We start from the raw sequence: 23,844 nt of genomic DNA, 5'->3' as shown, positions 1-23,844 counted from the left end.
TATGAAAATAATAAATGTTTATCATACAAACAGGCAGTACAAATATATAGAAAATGAAAGGAGAGGAGGCAGGTAACAAGTAAATGAATAAGTATAGAATTACAAGTCAGGGTTCATAATGTAGACTGTCTTGGCTGGACCCACTTGCTCAGCGTGTTTAAGCAAGTATAAAAAGCTCAGTAGGATGGAACAGTGAGCAAGTGTGAGATTGGAACAAGATGAGATTGGAGAGTTATCAGGAGCCTGAAAATATATGGTTTTATGGGCTGTGGCCAGAGGGTCAGATTTAATTCTGAGTGCAGTGGGAAGGGTTTTACATAGGAGAATGCTATTTTATAATATATATTTTTAAAATATATTTATATATTTTTAATATATTTATATTTATTTAAATATATATATTTACATGAAAGCAAGTTATTTAGAGAGATATACATTCCATAGGCAGAATGCAGACCATCTCAGGCGAGAGAGGTCATAATTTACATTTTAAAAAGTCATTCAGGTGGCTTTGTGCAGGACAGTCAAGGATTATAAGAGTGGATGAGGAAAGGCCAATTTGAAACATAAGTTTTGAATATGGGAGGAAGTAAAAATGGGAAGAAATGGTTGACTAGAGAGCTGATTTGGGTGTAATTCAGTGTGTGTGTGTGTATTTGGAAGGGTGGTTATTGGGAGAGGATAGCTACCTTTTTCCTTCTTTCTTCCAAAAGAATTCATCAAGACAAAGAACACAATCTTTGTCACCAAGGTGGTCACAGTCTAATATATAAATTCTACAAAGACTGTACATAAGAAGATGCTTATGGTCTAGTATTTACATTTGATACTAGCTAGATAAGTAATTTTGGTGCGGTAAGTGGTATTGAGGCAGGAAGCATGAGCGTCTAAGGGAGCATATGTTTCAGGCACTTAAACTCATACTTAAGAGAATGTTAGAAGGTTTTTTAGCAGAAGTCATATTTGAGTTTTAAAAAAATGAGAGGAGTGAGTTAGATTCCCCCCCTCCTTGGGTGCGTTGTAACCTGGGTGTACAGACAACAGCAAGTATATGCCAAGAAGAAGGGGCAGCATGTTAATGAGAACTTGACCTGTTTAATAAATTTCAAACAATTCAACAGGATGCATGTATGAAAGGACTGATGAAATGGGCCAGACTCTCAAGACTGCGTATATCAATTTAAAATTTATCAGTTGCTTTCATGCGATGTCACTGGCCATGTTTCTGTCCCTCAAGTACTTCAAGGTCATTGCAGTCTGAGTCTTCATGTTTATTGTCTCGCTTGCCTGTTTAATTACCACCTTCCACCTCCCAACCCCCAGCTGTGCCCCAAATGAGCACTGCTTTCTCCTCAGGTCTTAAACTTCACCTGATCACTTTCTAAGGAAATGCGTCCTCACCGCTCAAACATACACCCTCGTCACTCTCTAATCCAGTACCTTTCTCTAAACTCTTCTTTATATAATTTCAATCTGGTATTACTGCATTTGTTCATTTGTTTTTATGTTTGTCTTCTCCACTAAAACATGAGCTTTATGAACTCATTCTTATTTACAGCTGCAATCCCAGTGGCTAGGCCAGTACCTGCACATGATGAATAATCTGTAAATATTTGTTGAATAAATGAATGAACTCATAGAACAAAGAATGGAAACGAGGTTATTGCAGAGTTCCCTTAATCATTTTTACTTTTACTTTATCTTATTCCTTAGATAGCCTTTAAGACTGGATTATTAAAGGTTTATTTTGGTTGCAAGAAAGAAACATGCTGAGTTGTTTGGGAGATGCGGGTTTCTGCTCAGAGGGTAAGAAAACAGCCCAGGAAATCTTCTCAATAGTCACTCCATATCTCAGTACTTTCCATGAAGGGGAAAGGTACAGCAGGCTATATAAGAATCTCTCAGGACCAACAGTTCTGGAAACTAGTAATTCCAGTCATCTCTAAAGTCAGAAACCATTGTTCCCTGTTGACCTGTATCTGCCTGCTGCTTTCATGTTGTGAGAGCAAATTGGACTGTCTTGTTTCTCATCCTCCACTGAGGGCCGCCCCTTTGGGCAGTCTCCCTTCAATGCTCCTTTTCAGCCACCCGTGTCTCACATGGTCAGCCTATTCATTGCAACCTTGGGATTAATCACCATCCCTGATCCACTCGGGTGTGGTCAGAATAGCAGAATGATGTGGTTTAAGTGATACTAACTTACTGTAGAAAGAACTTCATGTGGCCACTTGTTCACAGATCCACAGAACTGCATGGGGACGTGTCAGTCACTGAGAGTTCCATAGCTTGTCAAGAATAATTTTTTTTTTTTTTTGAAGTTGAGGAGCTCAAGCCTCTGTCTTTAGAATACACCAGTGGGAGTTATTATTCTCCTCCTAGAATTTAGTAAGTCTTGGGGAGCTCTCAATCTTTCCCCACCTGAAGGAGAGTTCTTCCTCCTCTTTTCCTGCTCCTCAGGATAACACTGCATACCCAGCAGGGATTCAGATGATCCCCAAACACGTATCAGTTGATATCAGGAGACCTCTCTCTGCCACAACCTTGTACCCTGCAGGTTGCAGAGAATGACTGGCCTGTACCCTGGAGGACTGAACTAGGAGGCAAGTCTAAGAGTTTTATAAGGTAGAAACATAGGTGGTTGGACTAGGTGACAGAGCTCTTACCTTGAAGTTGTGTAATTGTGTTCTCTTCCTGTCTTTAAAGAAGATCCCGAGATGATAGCTCAGGCTGTGCTCCTAAGACAGCTCTCCTCCCACCCCTAGGAGTGGTTGTTTTCTAGGGCTCTGACAAATGGCACAAGCTTTGAGAGCTTTGATTTTGTTTAAGATTTTAGGGAAACCTCATTTTTTTGTCACTAAAACATACTTATTCAACAGAACAGAATGTTAAATTTGCATGGATTTTAAAGTAACACATGAAATTGTATAGTTCTTTTATAATTGGTAGCCTATAAAATCTTTTTAATAAATAGAAAAAATTTCCAAAAGGAATTATTATATCTTTCACCCTTGATTCATTAATACTCCAATAGACAGTGCCAAAGAGTGACTAGGCAGTGTTTATAAAGTTGGAGGAAAGTATCTCTGTCTGATGCTTGTTTTTATGTGAGCAGTGACGGTGCTGTTTCCTTCACTTGACTCATCATTGTTTATAAAAGTAAAGTAGGATCCTCTGGGTGAAAATCTTCAAAATCATTGAGTGTTCCCTGTGTGAACAATTAGTTCTTTAGACCAGTTTGTTTTCCACCAACTTGTCTGCTTCTGTTGTAACAGATGGTTTCCATTATAAGGCTCCACGTGCTCCTCCGTGAAGATCAGTAAGTGAAGGAAGGTGCACGGCTTCGCTGGGAAGAGCCCTGGAAGCTGTGATGGGCAGGGGAAGCCCAGCATCCCAGTCTGCCTCACTTGCCAGCAGTTCAGTCGACTCAGCCTGATCATCAGACCTGCTGGTTAGATTGTAAACTTGCATCAGGAAGAGCTGAGATGTTAAAGAGGATCTAGTTGGCAAGAGGCCAGGCAGCACAGTTGTCTCAAATGCAAGTTTGGAAGTGGTGGATGTTGGTCATGGGGCCTGCTGATGTCCCCATGAGGATGTGATTCCCACACCTGTCTAGGATTTGGAAACCACACCTAGGAGACTTACAGAGAAGATAAGATACATTATTTCAGGGTCCTACTGAAGACTTAGCAAAACAATTCCCTGAAATTTTTATTAATAGGCGTATTTGGAAAAAGGTCCCCCTGGACAAGAGCCCATGCCCAATGGTATTACTGTCTTTAGTTCACCTGTCTACTCAGCGCACTATAGGCTCTTTGAGGGCAGGAAGCCTGGCCTTGCTCTGTTCTCAGACCCCCGTGCCCAGCACTTAGGGAGTGCTTCAGACATTTAAGGAATGAATGAATATGTTATGCTTGTGATCAGTTTCCCAGGATAAACTAACCACATCCTCTGACATCTGGCAAAACTAATTATTTTTTAATGTGGCTGTGTTTAGATTTTAAATTAGGCCTCAGAGGTGAAAGGCCAGTACCATTACTGACAGCTCATTTATCTAGTACACAGCACTCTGCTCTAAGTTATTGCCCCGGGGAAAGCCATTGCATTAGGGCAGTGATATCAGCCTCCTGAATAGATACTAATCTCTATTGTGACGGTCACTCTTCTCAGAAGCCACAGTGGCTGATACAGGTACAGTAGGCTAAGTTCATTGAGGGTTTATGTGTAAATTATCAGTGAAATAGTTTATATCTAGCAAATTTCCAATAGAACTCTACCCAGAATTAACTCCTTTTTAAAAAGTAAATTTTAAATCATTTCTTGGCATATATCACTCTTAGTGGTATTGAATTCAGATTTGAAAGGAAATCTTGCTTCAGATCCCCTTTTTAAAAACACCTTTGTATTGTTTTAGAAAACGCTAGCATTCCACATAATTTACATTGGCTTCAGTTTTATTTAACGAGAACCCCATGACTATTACTGGAGTATAACCGTCATTTTAATATTGTTGATCCTTCTGTTTGTTAATTCTTCGTGCATAAGGATGACTTGGGGACCTTGTCTGATGCCAAGACTAAGCATAATTGCTAGTGTGAACAAAAGTTAAAGGGCACAATTGTCCGCAAGTTATACATTAAGGATATAGTTGGCTGTACATCAGAGCATTTGTTGAAGGGAATAAAACAAGCTGAAATGACTAAACATTTGGCAGGAGATCTAATTTTGTCTCAGCCATTTTAGCTATATTCCCTTAGATAAGGATTATTGATTATATAAAGTTTTGGGAACTTCCACAGTTGCTTACCTGTACATGTTGGCATTACATATGATTATTTTGCATTTAATATCTGAAGGTAGTTGCAGTATAACTTTTCAGATTTTGAAGAGCAGCCTTGTAATTATACCAATATATCCATTATAAATTCAGTTCTGGAGCAGAAAGAAACTAAACAACTATTGGGTCCATGTCTAACCAAGAAGAAAAAAGCAGCTTTCTGGGATGAGTTATGAGTTTATAATATAATGGAATTTACATGTTTTAATCAGTTTTTAGAATAACTTTTAGCTATTTATTTCTGATTGCTCAGCATCAATGAGGGAAACTACAGTTCTGCTTTTGTAGATTTATACTGTTTTGCATCTCAGAATGCCTTGAAGTATGGATAACCAAAGGAAAATAAGATTTTTTTTTTTTAAATGAGGAACTAGGAATTTTAAGCCTGAACAAATTTTGAAAGGCTAATCTATAAAAAGGAGAATTGCCTTCTTCAGCATAATTCCAGATGGAAGGAGGCAGGTCAACGGAGAGAAGTTAGAGTTTTGAGTAAGTTTCAGATACAGCTTGTTAATAAACTATATGCAACAGTGACAGAGTTGTCATAGGAACGTGTAGTAAATGTTCTGTCCTGGACATTTTTAAACAGAGGTTAAAACCTGTCAGATATTTTATAAGGGGAGAAGAAAACCTACATTAAATCAACACTAAATGGCTATTTGAAATATGAACATCTGTAAATCTAATTTCTTCTCTCTTCTTGATCTCATTTACGAGGTGTGAATGCCTGCTTTGGCAGTAGATTGTGTCAACAATTATACTGATGGCTGAGTGCTGACATGAAGTTTAACCCACTCCCTCTCTTCTTATTTTAATTGCATTTTTATCTCTCAGTTAATGTGATTATGTTCATATTCTTAGCAATGTCACCGCGTCTTTTTTTTTAATAAAAGGAAGGAATATAAAGGGGCCTTTTAGAAAGCAACCATTCATCCCACCAGTACTGTAAAACTTCTACTATATGCAGGTGTCAGAAGCAAGGGGCAGAGTGTCAGAATTCATCCTGTCCCTGTGCCCTTGTTTCATTCCTTTTATCTTTCCATCTCCATAGATAGCCCTGTAGCCCTGACAGGTCATCCTGAAATGAGACGTGCTGACCAATCAGAAATAAATAGCGGGGCTTCCCTGGTGGCGCAGTGGTTGAGAGTCTGCCTGCCAGTGCAGGGGACACGGGTTCGAGCCCTGGTCTGGGAAGATCCCACATGCCGTGGGGCAACTGGGCCCGTGAGCCACAATTACTGAGCCTGCGCATCTGGAGCCTGTGCTCCGCAACAAGAGAGGCCACGATAGTGAGAGGCCCGCGCACCGCGATGAAGAGTGGCCCCCACTTGCCGCAACTAGAGAAAGCCCTCGCACAGAAACGAAGACCCAACACAGCCAAAAATAAATAAATTTTAAAAAATTTTAAAAAAATAAAAAAAATAAAAAAAAAAGAAAGAAATAGCCAAAGATGATCCTAACAAATGACTAAAAGATATAAATTCCATTATAAGTCCATAACTCATCCCACAAAAAAGCATATGAGTCAGATAAACATTGTATTTTGCAAATCACGTATGGCTGAATTCAGGCCAGTAGCAATGTCCTTTTGACTATTACCTGGGCTCAACCATAATTCTTGGCGAGGGTCACACAATTTTTGTTTTAGGAATGAGATCAGCAACACACACTATGCTCATGTGCTACTCAATCAACTTTCCAAAAGAAGCTCATAACCAAGAAGAAAGTAATAGCAGAAAAGATAGAGTCAATGAAAAAAATCAGGAATAAATAAGACTATGAAAACCAAGTCCATCATTCTGAAGGTTGCTTAGTCCAAAGTAAATCGTAAGACTAGTACTTGGGTCTCATTTCTTGACCAAAGTATATTAATATATGTACTACTTTCAGTTTTCGGTATCATGATTCTAGTAGGTCATGTGTTATGGGCATTCTAGTCCAGTAAAAAAGATAAATGAGGCAACATTGTTCTATACCTGACACTTCATAGCCTTTGTATGTAGCCTGGGCATTCTGTATTTTAATCCCTAATCTATATTTGGCTGGTGAAATGTCATCAAACTTAATTTTTCTTCTTAAATACTCTATGCATTTTCAATCATTTCTTCTTGAGAATCACTTGGACATATCAGCAATAAGAGAACTACTGTTTCCACCATCTGTCACATGGCACTGCTTCTTTTTCACCCTGTGAGCCTTGTCTACAGAGACAATTGCAGTGAAGGCCAGGGCCCTTCCCACTACTCACCTCGTCCCAGTATTTAAGGTCACGTCAGCTCTTTCAGGTTTGAAAACTCTTCTTTCTTGCCTTCAGCCTTTATCTAAAAATTGACGTAAAAACAAAATTATCAAGGGATCCTTCTGAACAAAATGCTTTCCTTGCTATAGCAGTGCTCAGGAAAACTGAGGCTAACTGCAATTCTGGCCCCTCAACATGGGATAACTATCATGCAAACCATCCTCCTTTGAAAAAATTCTGCTTTAGACGGCATCCTCTTCCATATGTTGAACTTCTAAATACATTTTGGTGTGCATGGGATATTTAGGTTCCATTTTATATTAACAACAGTATCTTAATAAAAACTGTAAAATAAGCTCTTTCTATGCTCCGGGAATTTACAGTGTGTTAAGATTGAGTCTGATAAACACTTGTCTGAGAAGAGTTCTCTTCGAGTGTTGTTTTGGAAAAGACAATAAAGTCTGCTGTTTGGGTGAGGGTGCCGCCACCTTATACCATCTGGTGGAGAAATACTCCATGAGAGATATGGGATTAAAGTCATCCCTCTGGGGTTCTGTGGCACAAGAACTGAAGGAAGGGGAGATGTGGCAGCTCATAACATGTCTTGGCAGTTAACAGCCATTCAACTGGGGTGAAGGGCACGTTGCATTTCAGCCCTTCTGCCTTCAGATTGACTGGGTTGTTGAGAAAGTGTTGACTAAAACTTTTCAGTTCTGTTTAGTTTATAGCCACACTTGTTTTCTCACCTCCTGACATGATTATTGAAAAACGGATTTTGAGGACTTCGTTAAACTGTTTGCTGGAGCATTTCATTTAGATATCGAGGTCCTTTCAAGGTAACTTGGACACCTAGAACTGAATGACTGTCATTCATCCTCCTCTATTTAGTGCAACATTTCCAGCCAATTATAGCTTCACTGTGTTCAATCATTAGAATAAAAATTCTTGAAGTATAATAAGCGATGACTTAAGTACCTCAACGTGTAACAGATACCATGTTTATGAGCGATCTGTCTCATAGGCAGGAGCAGTTTTTCCACCTCCAGATGAAAAGGTGACTGTGAGGTGGTCCATTTGTGAGTGGGGCCGATGCAGTCAGGCCCGGGTGCAGTTGAAGCTGCCGTTCGCAAAAATGAAAGACTGAACTGAAGCCTTCATTGCCCATTCCAAGAAATACAGCAAAAAGGCCTGGATCTGTATTTCAAGTCTTGTTGATACGATTGGCTTAGACATGTTCCTGTTATTGGGTCTCTTTTGCAAGCCTAAATTTGAGCCTGAAGAATTTCTCCATATAAATGTCTTAAGTATTGCAGTGGCACATCCATCACCTCTTTGCTTTTGAATTACAAAGATAACCTTAAGATATGAGCCTTATACTGGGCAATGTGATACGTACACAGAAAGGGTGAGCCTCCTTAGTGATGAAATCAGCCAATGCCCAAGAGGAAAATAATAGGCAGAAAGGATAGAGAGGATGAAAAAATTGATTCTTTTCCATTAAACTGTACGTGACGTGTTTTTTATGAAGCAGGCGTCAGCTGAAAGAAATACTTGTTCAACTAAAAAGAGATTGATGGTGAGGGAGAGGAAAAGAATGTAAGGAATCAGGGGATAAATATGTGTCTTATTCCATAACCATCTCCAATAATGAGAAAGTTGAAAAGCATTCCATTGTGGTTACCTCAAATGTTTCCTTGGACTTGGTGCTCTTAAAACTCTTTAATGTTAATAATAGCTTTGGTTTTTTTAAAAGTGCATTTGGACTTCACACTTTATAATTTTCTCAATTCTAAGAGTTGTGTTGCTTATTTTCAGGTTTACCAAAGATGCAGGCCATTAGGAACTATACTGGAATGCCAGCCCCCGCTCTTCATGAAGGACCCCCGTTACACATCCAGGCAGGGGATACAGTTGAACTTCTGAGAGGAGATGCACACAGTCTGTTTTGGCAGGTACTATCCACATTACAGTTTTTTAGATTTAACAGATGATTTATTACCACTTGGAGAATAAAACTCTTATCTTTAGAAACTGATTGTATGCTTTCAGCTTCAGAAATTTTACATGATGTGAGGAAAAATTTTTTTTATTCACCACTCTCAAATTTACCAATGCTAAAGTGGCAATGAGTGTTAGAACACTAAAGAAAATAGTATCTGTGCTATGAATCAGAATTACCATTTATATTAAGAATTCGTACTTTGACAGAGCATTTTTTCCACAAGTAGGACCTTGGGTATCATCTAATTCACATGGCTTTCACATATTAGCACTTCACTTCAGAGGAACTACCTTAGTAGCTTGCCAGTGGCCATTTCTGGCCATATTTCATTTGTGCCTACTCACAGTAATACCTGAAGCTATTAGAGGTACCATGGGCATTATTTATGAAATAAATAAAATGTGAAAAGTAAGTGAGTATGTTGATGTTTGCTGGTGATGAAATCTCTCTTATCCAGTTAGCCTGCTTTGGTTCAAGGGTTTTGTTAACTGAGGTAAATATGGCATAGTGTTAAGATTTGATAGAGCTTGATGGTAGAACATTGCTGTTCATTAAATTATTCTGTATTTTCATGTATATGTTAGAAATACTTCCCAACATCTTAAAGAAAGAGTGTTAAAAGTGTTGTGTGTTGAGGAAGAAAAGGGTGGGATCAAGAGAAAGCTTAGCACATGAGTGAAATTTTCTAGGGGTGAAGAGACCAGAAAAGGACTGTTAGATAATAATCCATTGAGCACATGTGTAAATGATAGCTATTTTGTTTGTACAAAACTATCTTATTGTCTGCCATCTTGGTATAGAAGAATGTCCCTAAGTTGGACATTTAGCTCCAACCACATTTCAGTTTCTGTAGCCAGTGGCTTTTCCAGAGCTCCACCATCCTTCTTAAGTATCCTACTCTTCTCATACCTCATTCTTCCCGAAAAAAGGAAGAGAGAGAATGACAGACTTAAATTCTACTAACTCTTCCATCCACTCCTGCATCTCCCAGCCCAACCACAAAACACACCTTGTGTATGCATAAGAGTCCTCTTATTCAAGGCTTACCTTTTGCTTGGAGTTTTCCATCCCACATTTCATCAGTTGGCTCTTGACCCCTACATTTTCAATTTCATTCTCTCCACTGGCTCCTTTTCTATAGCTTATAAATATGCTCAAGCTCCTCCTATCTTAAAACACATATAACTCAACATGTTGTCTAGTTATGTCAGTCTCCTGCTCCCTCACTCCCTCTCATCCTCTCCCTCTCCCATTCCCATAGCTGAACTTCTTGAGAGAGTAGTCTGTACTCAGTCTCTGCCTCCTTATGTCCTATTCGTAATGCAGTCTCCTGCAGAAACTACTCCTACTTGGATTACTAATACCACTTTAAAAAAAATAACAACAACTTTGAGATATATAATCAAGTACACATACTTAAAGTGCAGTTGAATTTGATAAGTTTTGTCAAATGTATATATAAGTGAAAGCACTGTTACAGTCAAGATGATAAAATCAGCCCCCAAAGTTTTTGTGTGCCCCTTTGTAATCTCCCTCCTGCCTCTGCTTCTTGCCCTTCCCCAACCCCCAGCCAACCGTGGTTCTGCTTTCACACTATGAATTTGCATTTTTCAGAATTTTATATAGTACATCATATAGTATGTATTCTTTTTTGTATGGCTTCTTTCACTTAACTATCTCAAGATTAAAACGTGTTACTTTGTGTAACAATAGTTCTATCATTTATTTTTAAACTGCTTTATTGAGGTATGATTAACATACAAAAAGCTGTACATACTTAATGCATACAGCTTGATGAGTTTGGAGAAACTATCGCCACAATTTATGCCATAAACATACCCATCACTTCTAAAAGTTTCCTCCTATCCTCTTTATTTTTTATTTTATATTTTGTGATTAACAACATTCAACATTAAGACCTACCCTATTAGCAAATTTTTAAGTATATAGTACAGTATTACTAACTATAAACTCTGTGCTGTACAGTAGAACTCTAGCAGTTATCCGTCTTGCATAACTAAAACTTGTACCCTTGACTACTCCATCCCCATTTTCCCCTTCCCCCATTCTTTGGCCACCCCTGTTCTACTCTCTGCTTCTATGAGTTTGACTATTTTAGATTCCTCATATAAGTACAGGAAAGACTTGGAAGCAACCTAAATATCCATCAATGGATGAATGAGTAAATTAAGAAAATGTGGTATATAACATAATGGAATACTATTCAGACTTTGAAAAGAAGGAAATCCTCCCACTTGCAAAAACATGGAAGAACTTGGGCGACATAATACTAAGGGAAAGAAGTTCTTTCTTTTTATTGCTGATTATTATTCCAGGTATGGGTTTAGCACAGTTTATCCAGTAGCCTATTGAGGGGCTTTCAGGTTATTAGTGTTTTGGGCTGTAAAAAATAAGCCGCTATGGGGAAGACCTTCAAGATGGCGGAGGGGTTAGAGGTGGAGATCACCTTCCTCCCCACAAATACATGAAAAATACATGAAAAATACATCTACATGTGGAACAACTCCTACAGAACACCTACTGAACGCTGGCAGAAGACCTCAGACTTCCCAAAAGGCAAGGAACTCCACACGTACCTGGGTAGGGCAAAAGAAAAAAGAAAAAACAGAGGCAAAAGAATAGGGACGGGACCTGCACCAGTGGGAGGGAGCTGTGAAGGAGGAAAGGTTTCCACACACTAGGAAGCCCCTTCGCAGGCGGAGACTGCGGGTGGCGGAGGGGGGAAGCTTCGGAGCCACGGAGGAGAGCACAGCAACAGGGGTGCGGAGGGCAAAGCGGAGAGATTCCCGCACAGAGGAGCGGTGCCGACCAGCACTCACCAGCCCGAGAGGCTTGTCTGCTCACCCGTCGGGGTGGGCGGGGCTGGGAGCTGAGGCTCGGGCTTCGGAGGTCGGATCCCAGGGAGAGGACTGGGGTTGGCTGCGTGAACACAGCCTGAAGGGGTTAGTGCGCCACAGCTAACTGGGAGAGAGACCGGGAAAAACTCTGGAACTGCCTAAGAGGCAAAAGACCATTGTTTTGGGGTGCACGAGGAGAGGGAATTAAGAGCGCCGCCTAAACGAGCTCCAGAGATGGGCGTGAGCCGCGGCTATCAGCTCGGACCCCAGAGACGGGCAGGAGACGCTAGGGCTGCTGCTGCCGCCACCAAGAAGCCTGTGTGCGAGCACAGGTCACTCTCCACACCGCCCCTCCCGGGAACCTGTGCAGCCCGCAACTACCAGGGTCCCGTGATCCAGGGACAACTTACCCAGGAGAACACACAGCATGCCTCAGGCTGTGGCAACGTCACACCGGCCTCTGCCGCTGCAGGCTCACCCCGCATTCTGTACTCCCCCCTCTCCCCAGCCTGAGTGAGCCAGAGCCCCCTAATCAGCCGCTCCTTAAACCCCTACCTGTCTGGGCGAAGAAAAGACGCCAGAGGACGACCTATATGCAGAGGCGGGGCCAAATTCAAAGCTGAACCCTGGGAGCTGTGCGAACAAAGAAAAGAAAGGGAAATTTCTCCCAGCAGCCTCAGGAGCAGCTGATTAAATCTCCACAATCAACTTGATGTACCCTGCATCTGTGGAATACCTGAATAGACAATGAATCATCCCAAAATTGAGGTGGTGGACTTTGGGAGCAACTGTAGACTTGGGGTTTGCTGTATGCGACTGACTAGTTTCTGATTTTTATGTTTATCTTAGTATAGTTTTTAGCTCCTGTTATCATTGCAGGATTTGTTTATTGGTTTGGTTGCTCTCCTCTCTTTTTATTTTTTCATTTTAATAATACTTTTTTATTTTTATCTTAATAACTATTTTATTTTATTATTTTTTTCTTTCTTTCTTTTTTTCTCCATTTTCTTCTGAGCCATGTGGCTGACAGAATCTTGGTGCTCTGGCCAGGTGTCAGGCCTGAGCCTCTGAGGTGTGAGAGCTGAGTTCAGGACATTGGTTCACCAGAAACCTCCTGGCCTCACATAACATCAATCAGCGAGAGCTCTCCCAGAGATATCCATCTCAACACTAAGACCCAGCTCCACTCAATGACTAGCAAGCTCAAGTGCTGGATACCCCATGCCAAACAACTAGCAAGACAGGAACACAACTCCACCCATTAACAGAGAGGCTGCCTAAAATCATAATAAGTTCACAGACACCCCAAAACACACCACTGGATGTGGTCCTGCCCACCAGAAAGACAAGATCCAGCCTCATCCACCAGAACACAGGCACCAGTCCCCTCCACCAGGAAGCCTACACAACCTGCTGAACCTACCTTACCCACTGTGGGCAGACACCAAAAACAACGGGAACTACGAACCTGCAGCCTGTGAAAAGGAGACCCCAAACACAGTAAGTTAAGCAAAATGAGAAGACAGAGAAATACGCAGCAGATGAAGGAGCAAGGTAAAAACCCATCAGACCAAACAAATGAAGAGGAAATAGGCAGTCTACCTGAAAAAGAATTCACAGTACTGGTAGTAAAGATGATCCAAAATCTTAGAAACAGAATGGAGAAAATACAAGAAACGTTTAACAAGGACATAGAAGAAATATAGAGCAAACAAACAATGATGAACAACACAATAAATGAAATTAAAAATTCTCTAGAAGGAATCAATAGCAGAAGAACTGAGGCAGAACAACGGATAAGTGACCTGGAAGATAGGATAGTGGAAATAACTACCGCAGAGCAGAATAAAGAAAAAAGAATGAAAAGAATTGAGGACAGTCTCAGACACCGCTGGGACAACATTAAACGCACCAACATTTGAATTATAGGGGTCCCAGAAGAAGAAGAGAAAAAGAAAGGGACTGAGGAAGTATTTAAAGAAATTATAGTTGAAAACTTCCCTAATATGGGAAAGGAAACAGTCAATCAAGTCCAGGAAGCACAGAGGGTTCCACACAGAATAAATCCAAAGAGAAACACACCAAGACACATTAATCAAACTATCAAAAATTGAATACAAAGAAAAAATATTAAAAGCAGCAAGGGAAAAATAACATACAAGGGAATCCCCATAAGGTTAACAGCTGATCTTTCAGCAGAAACTCTGCAAGCCAGAAGGGAGTGACAGGACGTATTTAAAGTGATGAAAGAGAAAAACCTACAACCAAGATTACTGTACCCAGCAAGGATCTCATTCAGATTTGACAGAGAAATTAAAACCTTTACAGAGAAGCAAAAGCTAAGAGAATTCAGCACCACCAAACCAGCTTTACAACAAATACTAAATGAAATTCTCTAGGCAGGAAACAAAAGAGAAGGAAAAGACCTACGAAAACAAACCCAAAACAATTAAGAAAATGGTAATAGGAACATACATATTGATAATTACCTTAAATGTAAATGGATTAAATGCTCCAACCAAAAGACATAGACTGGCTGAATGGATCAAAAAACAAGACCCGTATATATGCTGTCTACAACAGACCCACTTCAGACCTAGGGACACATACAGACTGAAAGTGAGGGGATGGAAAAAGATATTCCATGCAAATGGAAATCAAAAGAAAACAGGAGTAGCAATTCTCATATCAGACAAAATAGACTTTAAAATAAAGACTATTACAAGAGACCAAGAAGGACACTACATAATGATCAAGGGATCAATCCAAGAAGAAGATATAACAATTGTAAATATTTATGCACCCAAACACAGGAGCACCTCAATACATAAGGCAAATACTAACAGCCATAAAAGGGGAAATCAACAATAACACAAACATAGTAGGGGACTTTAACACCCCACTTTCACCAATGGACAGATCATCCAACATGAAAATAAATAAGGAAACACATGCTTTAAATGATACATTAAATAAGATGGACTTCATTGATATTTATAGGACATTCCATCCAAAAACAACAGAATACACTTTCTTCTCAAGTGCTCATGGAACATTCTCCAGGATAGATCATGTCTTGGGTCGCAAATCAAGCCTTGGTAAATTTAAGAAAATTGAAATCATATCAAGTATCTTTTCCGACCACAACGCTATGAGACTAGATATCAATTACAGGGAAAAAAAACTGTAAAAATACAAGCACATGGAGGCTAAACAATACACTACTAAATACCCAAGAGATCACTGAAGAAATCAAAGAATACCTAGAAACAAATGACCATGAAAACACGATGACCCAAAACCTATGGGATGCAACAAAAGCAGTTCTAACAGGGAAGTTTATAGCAATAGAGTCCTACCTCAAGAAATAAGAAAAATCTCAAATAAACAATTCAACCTTACACCTAAAGCAATTAGAGAAAGAAGAACAAAAATGCGCCAAAGTTAGCAGAAGGAAAGAAATCATAAAGATCAGATCAGAAATAAATGAAAAAGAAATGAAGGAAACAATAGCAAAGATCAATAAAACTAAAAGCTGGTTCTTTGAGAAGATAAACAAAATTGATAAACCATTAGCCAGACTCATCAAGAAAAAAAGGGAGAAGACTCAAATCAACAGAATTAGAAATGAAAAAGGAGAAGTAACAACTGATGCTGCAGAAATACAAAGGATCATGAGAGATTACTACAAGCAACTATATGCCAGTAAAATGGACAACCTGGAAAAAATGGACAAATTCTTAGAAAAGCACAACCTTTCGAGACTGAACCAGGAAGAAATAGAAAATATAAACAGACCAATTACAAGCACTGAAATTGAAACTGTGATTAAAAGTCTTCCAACAAACAAAAGCCCAGGACCAGATAGCTTCACAGGTGAATTCTATCAAGAGATTTAGAAAAGAGCTAACACCTATCCTTCTCAAACTCTTCCAAAATATACCAGAGGGAGGAACACTCCCGCACTCATTCTATGAGGCCACCATCACCCTGATACCAAAACCAGACAAAGATGTCACAAAAAAAGAAAACTACAGGCCAATATCACTGATGAACATAGATGCAAAAATCCTCAGCAAAATACTAGCAAACAGAATCCAACAGCACATTAAAAGGATCATATACCATGATCAAGTGGGGTTTATCCCAGGAATGCAAGGATTCTTCAATATATGCAAATCAATCAATGTGATACACCATATTAACAAATTGGCGAATAAAAACCATATGATCGTCTCAATAGATGCAGAAAAAGCTTTTGACAAAATTCAACACGAATTTATGATAAAAACTCTCCAGAAAGTAGGCATAGAGGGAACTTACCTCAACATAGTAAAGGCCATATATGACAAAACCACAGCCAACATCGTTCTCAGTGGTGAAAAACTGAAACCGTTTCCACTAAGATCAGGAACAAGACAAGATTGCCCACTCTCACCACTATTATTCAACATAGTTTGGGAAGTTTTAGCCACAGCATTCAGGGAAGAAAAAGAAATAAAAGGAATACAAATCAGAAAAGAAGAAGTAAAACTGTCACTGTTTGCAGATGACATGATACTATACATAGAGAATCCTAAAGATGCTACCAGAAAACTACTAGAGCTAATCAATGAATTTGGTAAAGTAGCAGGATACAAAATGAATGCACAGAAATCTCTTGCATTCCCATACACTAATGATGAAAAATCTGAAAGAGAAATTAAGGAAACACTCCCATTTACTATTGCAACAAAAAGAATAAAATACCTAGGAATAAACCTACCTAAGGAGACAAAAGACCTGTATGCAGAAAACTATAAGACACTGATGAAAGAAATTAAAGATGATACAAACAGGTGGAGAGATATACCATGTTCCTGGATTGGAAGAATCAACATTGTGAAAATGACTCTACTACCCGAAGCAATCTATAGATTCAATGCAATCCCTCTCAAAATGCCAATGGCATTTTTCACAGAATTAGAACAAAAAATTTCACAATTTGTATGGAAACACAAAAGACCCCGAATAGCCAAAGCAATCTTGAGAAAGAAAAACGTAGCTGGAGGAATCAGGCTACCTAACTTCAGACTCTACTACAAAGCTACAGTAATCAGGACAGTATGGTACTGGCACAAAAACAGCAATATAGATCAGTGGAACAGGACAGAAAGCCCAGAGATAAACCCACACACATATGGTCACCTTATCTTTGATAAGGGAGGCAAGAATATACAGTGGAGAAAAGACAGCCTCTTCAATAAGTGGTGCTGGGAAAACTGGACAGCTACATGTATAAGTATGAAATTAGAACACTCCCTAACACCATACACAAAAATAAACTCCAAATGGATTAAAGACCTAAATGTAAGGCCAGACACTATAAAACTCTTAGAGGAAAACATAGGCAGAACACTCTGTGACATAAATCACAGCAAGATCCTTTTTGACCCACCTCCTAGAGAAATGGAAATAAAAACATAAATAAACAAATGGGACCTAATGAAACTTAAAAGCTTTTGCACAGCAAAGGAAACCATAAACAAGATGAAAAGACAACCCTTAGAATGGGAGAAAAGATTTGCAAGCGAGGCAACTGACAAAGGATTAATCTCCAAAATATACAAGCAGCTCATGCAGCTCAATATCAAAAAAACAAACAACCCAATCCAAAAATGGGCAGAAGAACTAAACAGACATTTCTCCAAAGAAGATATACAGATTGCCAACAAACACATGAAAGGATGCTCAACATCACTAATCATTAGAGAAATGCAAATCAAAACTACAATGAGGTATCACCTCACACTGGTCAGAATGGCCATCACCAAAAAATCTACAAACAATAAATGCTGTAGAGGGTGTGGAGAAAAGGGAACCCTCTTGCACTGTTGGTGGGAATGTAAAGTGATACAGCCACTGTGGAGAACTGTATGGAGGTTCCTTAAAAAATTAAAAATAGAACTACCATATGACCCAGCAATCCCACTACTGGGCATATACCCTGAGAAAACCGTAATGCAAAAAGAGACATGTACCACAATGTTCATTGCAGCACTATTTACAATAGCCAGGACATGGAAGCAACCTAAGTGTCCACCAACAGATGAATGGATAAAGAAGATGTGGCACATATATACAATGGAATATTACTCAGCCATAAAAACAAACGAAATTGAGTTATTTGTAGTGAGGTAGATGGACCTAGAGGCTGTCATACAGAGTGACGTAAGTCAGAAAGAGAAAAACAAATACCATATGCTGACACATATATGTGGAATCTAAAAAAAAAAAAAAAAGGTTCTGAAGAACCTAGGGGCAGCACAGGAATAAAGATGCAGACGTAGAGAATGGACTTGAGGACACGGGGATGGGGAAGGGTAAGCTTGGATGAAGTGAGAGAGTGGCATGGACTTACATATACTACCAAATGTAAAACAGATAGCTAGTGGGAAGCAGCCGCATAGCACAGGGAGATCAGCTCGGTGCTTTGTGACCACCTAGAAGGGTGGGATAGGGAGGGTGGGAGGGAAACGCAAGGGGGAGGGGATATGGGGATATATGTATACGTATAGCTGATTTACTTTGTTATACAGCAGAAACTAACACAACATTATTAAGCAATTATACTCCAATAAAGATGTTAAAAAATAAAAAAATGAACATATAATTCAGTCTAGGTCTTGTTAGTTTAGTAGGCATTTTATATGTAAAAATGCAGAGCACATTTGAGTAGGGGAAACAAGCTAAAATAGATAAAAGGCAATAATAGCAAGATGGGGTATTTGGGTAGTGGTGAGAAAAGGCAATCCCTGTTTTTTAAATTTTCAAAATCAACATAATCTACTTCATGTGTATTGAGACTATAAGACAGGATTTAAGGGTATGGCATTTAGAAAAAATTGTCTGGGTTGAAATCCATCTTAACCAATGACTAAGTGCTGTATATATTTGAGCAAGTTATTTAACTTCTCTGTCCCACAGTTCCTCAGATGTAAATGTCACCAATGCTAATATATATATCACAATTTATTGTGAAGATTAATTTGGTTAATATATGTAAATCACTTTAGATAATGCCTGGCACAAAGTAAATGCTATATGTGTGATTGTTGTTGTTATTATTATATCATTTCTATTGTTCTGAAAGAGAAACTATACAGATAGACATCTGCAAGTCAAATTCATAAATGTACATTATTATGGGGAAATATACAGAAAATAATTATGAGTTGAAGTTTAAATAAACTTCTCCACACATAAAGCTGCAGATATAAAACATTAAAAGGTAAAACATGAGCTTATACAATAAAAAAATTTGGATTTTACTAATTAATTGAATAAAAAGTTTATTTCCATTCTCGAAAAAAAAAGCCGCTATGAACATTTAAGTCTTTGTATGGACACATGTTTTCATTTCTCTTAGGTAAATACTGAAAGGAGATCATAAGTAGATATATGTTTAATTTTTTGAGAGACTACCAAACTGTTTTTCTAAGTGACTTTATCAAGTTACAGTTCCACCAGCTGTATATGACACTTCTAGGTGCAGTATATCCTCACCAGTGTTGGGTATGGTCAGTCTTCTTAAATTTATCTGTTCTAACAGGTATATAGTGGTATCTCATTGTGGTCTTGATTTACATTTCCCTAATGACTACTGATATTGAGCATCTTTTTCTGTGCTTATTTTCCATACATATAACTTCACTGATGTAGTGCTTGTTCAAATATTTTGTCAAATTTTTTAATGGGTTGTCTGTTTTCTAATTATTGAATTTTGGGAGTCCCTTATATATTTTGAATACAAGTCCTTGATAAATTATATTATTTCCATATATTTTCTCCTAGCCTGTGGCTTGCCTTTTTATTATCTTAATAATGTTATGCATAGAGCAGAAGTGTTTACTTTTGATATAGTCCAATTTGTTAACTTGTTCCTTTGAGAAGCTATGAGCACTGTATCAAAGAAATCTTTGCCTTCCCCAAGGCAACAAAGATATTTCCCCGTGTTTTCTTCTAGAAGCTTTGTAGTTTTAAGTTTTACATTTAGGTTTATGATCCATTTTGAGCTATTTTTGTTTATGGTAATAATGGTTATTATTTTGCATATGGATTCAGTGTGTTCCAGCACCATTTGTTGAAAATCATTTCTCCACTGCATTGCCTTTACATTTGTAGAAAAGTTTTTTCATATATGTGTAGGTCTGTTTCTGCACCCTCTGTTTTTCTGATCTTTTTCTCCATATTTGTACCAATATGATGCTGTTTTGATTATTGCAGCTAATAGTAAGTCTTAAAATCAGTAGTCTTAGTTCTCCACATTTTTTTTGTCCAAAGATGTTTTGGCTATTTTAGGTGCTTTGCATTTCATATGAACTTTAGAATATCTTGACAATTTCACCAATAAAAGCTTGCTGGGATTTTGATTGGGATTGTGTTGAATTGTAGATCAATATGGGAGAATTGACATTTTAACAATATTGAGTCTTCTGACTACTGACCATGATACATCTCTCCATTTATTTAGGTCTTTAAATTCTCAGCAGTGTTTTGTCATTGTCAGAGTAGAAGACATGCACACCTTTTGTTATATTTATCTATAATTATTTCATATTTCATTTTGATGCTACTATAAATGGTAGTTTTAAAATTTCAATTTCTACTGTTTATTGCTAGTATATAGAAATAAACTGATTTTTGTAAATTGATCTTTTATCCTGAAACCTTGTTGAACTCACATAGTAGTTCTAGTAGCTTTTTTCTATAGATAGAAGTAGATTTTTTTTAGACAATTATGTTGTCAATGTATAAACACAGTTTTACTTCTTCCTCTGCAATCTGGATGCCTTTGATGTCTTTTTCTTGCCTTGTGACAGTGTCCAGGACCTCCAGTAAAATGTCGAATGGTGGTAGTAAGAGAGTACATCCTTGCTTTATTTTTGATCTTAGAGGGAAAGCATTAACTCCTTTACCATTAGATATTATGTTATCTGTAGTTTTTCATAAATGCCCTTTATCAAGTTGAGGACTTTCCCTTCTAGTCCTGGTTTGCTGGGAATGGTAATAGTTTAATACTCAAAGAATGAATTGGGAACTATTCTCATAAATTTTCTGAAAGAATCAGCATTATTATTTCTTCCTGAATTGTTTTGTAAAATTTACCAAGAAGCTATTGAGGCCCGGAGTTTCCTTTGTAAGAAGATTTTTTTCAATTACAAATTCAATTTCTTTAGTAAATATATGGCTATCTAGGTTATGTATTTCCTTTGGAGTGAGCTTTGGTAGTTTGTGTGTAGAATCTGTGGTGTCATCTCTCTCATTTCTGACATTGGTAATCTGCGTCTTCTCTCTTTTTTTTTTCTGGTCAATCTAACTACAGGCATACCTCAGAGATATTGCAGGTTTGGTTCCAGACCACCTCAATAAAGCAAATCACACAAATTTTTAAATTTCCCAGTGAGTATAAAAGTTATGTTTACACTATACTGTAGTCTGTTAAGTGTGCAATAGTGTTATGTCTTTTAAAAAGTTCATACCTTAATTTTAAAATACTTTATTGCTAAAAAATGCTATTATCTGAGCCTTCAGTGAGTCATAGTAGTAACATCAAAGATCACTGATCACAGATCACCATAACAAATAAAATAATAATGAAAAAGTTTGAAATATTGAGAGAATTACCAAAATGTGACACAGAGGCATGAAGTGAGCAAATGCTATTGGAAAATGGTGCTGAGAGAATTGTTTGACACAGGGTTGCCACAAACTTCCAATTTGTAAAAAAATGCAGTATCTGCAAAGCACAATAAAGTACACTAAAAATGAGGTATGCCTGTAACTGTTATGAATTTTGTTGCTCTTTTCATAGAACCAGCATTTGGTTTCATTGGTTCCCTCTATTATTTTACTGTGTCCCATTTCAGTGATTTCTGCTCTGGTCTGGTTTATGTCTAGTATTTTTCGCCTTAAGCATCTTTGCCGTAGACATCTTTGCCACAGGCATTTTTGCCTCATAATTAATTGGCCATAAGGTAGTCTTGCCATAAAAGATGTTGCCATAAAAGATGAAATAATGAAAAATAAAATATGTGTAGTAGATTCATGACAGTACTGCACAAATAACTGATTTTATTTTGTGGGTTGTCCCTAAGCACTTATCTTCCAAGTCTTTTGTTCATAGTATTATATATATATATGTATATATATTGTTTGTTTGTTGATTTGTCTCTTTGTTTGGCATTACACTTTCTCTTTTTCACTAAAATTTCTTCCTTAAGAGGGGTATCAGTTTCCAAACACTAGGATGCATATTCGTACCTGAGCTTTGTATTGTGTTGTGAAAGCCTCTGCACTGTTGTTTGTTCTTGGTATATTGTCACATGTCTGTTGATAGACATTACAAATTTCTAGGGGAAATGTGGGTTCAACTCTGCACCTTCAAGGCCCTCAGCCTCTTTCTCCTCCAACATAATGTGTTTCAAAATAAGAAACAACTCTTGGGGCAAATCAACTTCATCTGTCAGCTGGATAAAGCCATCAGTAACATTGCTGACTGGAAGAAATGCTCACACATCTCAACCAGTTGAAACCAAATTGTCAAACCAAAAACCGTCAACCAGTTGTTTTATCTTTTGCTGCAAAGTTGCTTTATGACCAGTTAGTTAACGTGACAAAAATGTTTGCAACAAAAATGCTTACAGCAAAAGTACCTAGAACTAGTTTGGTTATTACTTCCTTTCTTCTTATTATTTTGGGTTTAATTTGCTCTTATTTTTCTAGTTTCCTAAGGTAGAATATTTGCTTGCTGATTTGAGAACTTTCTTCTTCTAATATAGACATTTAGCACTAAAAGTTTCTAAGTACTACGTTTGCTGCCTGTCCCCCAAATTTTGGTGTGTTTATTTGGTATTTTTATTTTAAGTCAGTTCAAAATACTTTCTAATTTCCCTTTCACTTTCTTCTTATGGGTTACTTAGAGGTGCATTATTAAGTTTCCAAATATTTGGGATTTCTAATTTAATTCTATATCATAAGGGAAAATAGTTTGTATGACTTAAATCATTTTTAATTTATTAAGAATTATTTTATGGCCCAGAAAGTGGTCTATCTTGAGAAATGTTCTGTGTACAGTTGAAAAGAATGTGTATTCTACTTTTTGGGGTGGGATGTCCTACAAATGCCAATGAAGTCCAAGTAATTGATAGTGTTGTTCAAGTGTTCTGTATCCTTATTGATTGATGACATACCATCCAATCCATCCACCGTCCTCCACTCAAGTCTGGCATCTTGCTATATTCTCTATTCCTTCCATTCTCTCACCGCCTCCTCATCTCCTTAGTCATCAAATATGCCTCATTTTATCCTCTGACTAGCTCTCAATGCATTTCTTCCTCTCCATCTCTACTGTCACTGCCTAGTTTCTACTCTAATCAGCTGCTGCTTGACATCTGCGATCACCTTCTAACTGGTCTCCTCACCTCCAGAATTTGTCTTCCTGTTACCCTCCCACCACTACAAAGTTCACATTGCAGTGAATTACATAATCCCTTGTTAAAGTCTTCCAGGGTCTTCCTTCGACCATACGAATTCACATTTCACAGTCTGAATGGAAGCATTTGTGAACCCGAGGATCCGTGTCCAATCCTTGCCTGCTTCTCTGACCTCATCTCTCATGGGTGGCCCACATGCTATGTGCCCTCCATCCCTCCCGTGTACACCTTCCTGCTGCTACTCCAGCCCATTTGGAGCCTCCTCTGTGAAGCCTTTCCTGTCCCATCTACCTTCTTACTCCTAGCCCTGTTTCCGGCAGACCTGGACAGAATTCCCTCTTATTTATTCCTTTCTTGCGACAATAATGACAACAATAGCACTAATGACTAATGTTCATTATACCTTTTTTATGTACAAGGTAGAGTTCTAAGCATGC

The 23,844-nt window shown here is 38.2% G+C and overlaps 1 protein-coding gene across 1 annotated transcript in view; it reads left to right on the top strand.

Annotated features, from left to right (window-relative positions):
- VAV3 (vav guanine nucleotide exchange factor 3) overlaps positions 1-23,844 on the top strand; it is a 393,400-nt gene that overhangs the window by 298,120 nt on the left and 71,436 nt on the right. The window contains exon 20 of the mRNA XM_059927079.1: positions 8,889-9,025. Coding sequence (XP_059783062.1) covers positions 8,889-9,025 — 137 coding nt within the window. The remainder of the gene's footprint in view (positions 1-8,888; positions 9,026-23,844) is intronic.

The sequence above is a fragment of the Balaenoptera ricei genome, chromosome 1, assembly GCF_028023285.1.
Source record: "Balaenoptera ricei isolate mBalRic1 chromosome 1, mBalRic1.hap2, whole genome shotgun sequence".
In the NCBI taxonomy this organism is placed as follows: domain Eukaryota; kingdom Metazoa; phylum Chordata; class Mammalia; order Artiodactyla; family Balaenopteridae; genus Balaenoptera; species Balaenoptera ricei.
The sequence above is the reverse complement of the archived record's forward strand: the minus strand, read 5'-3'. Positions and strand labels throughout refer to the sequence as shown.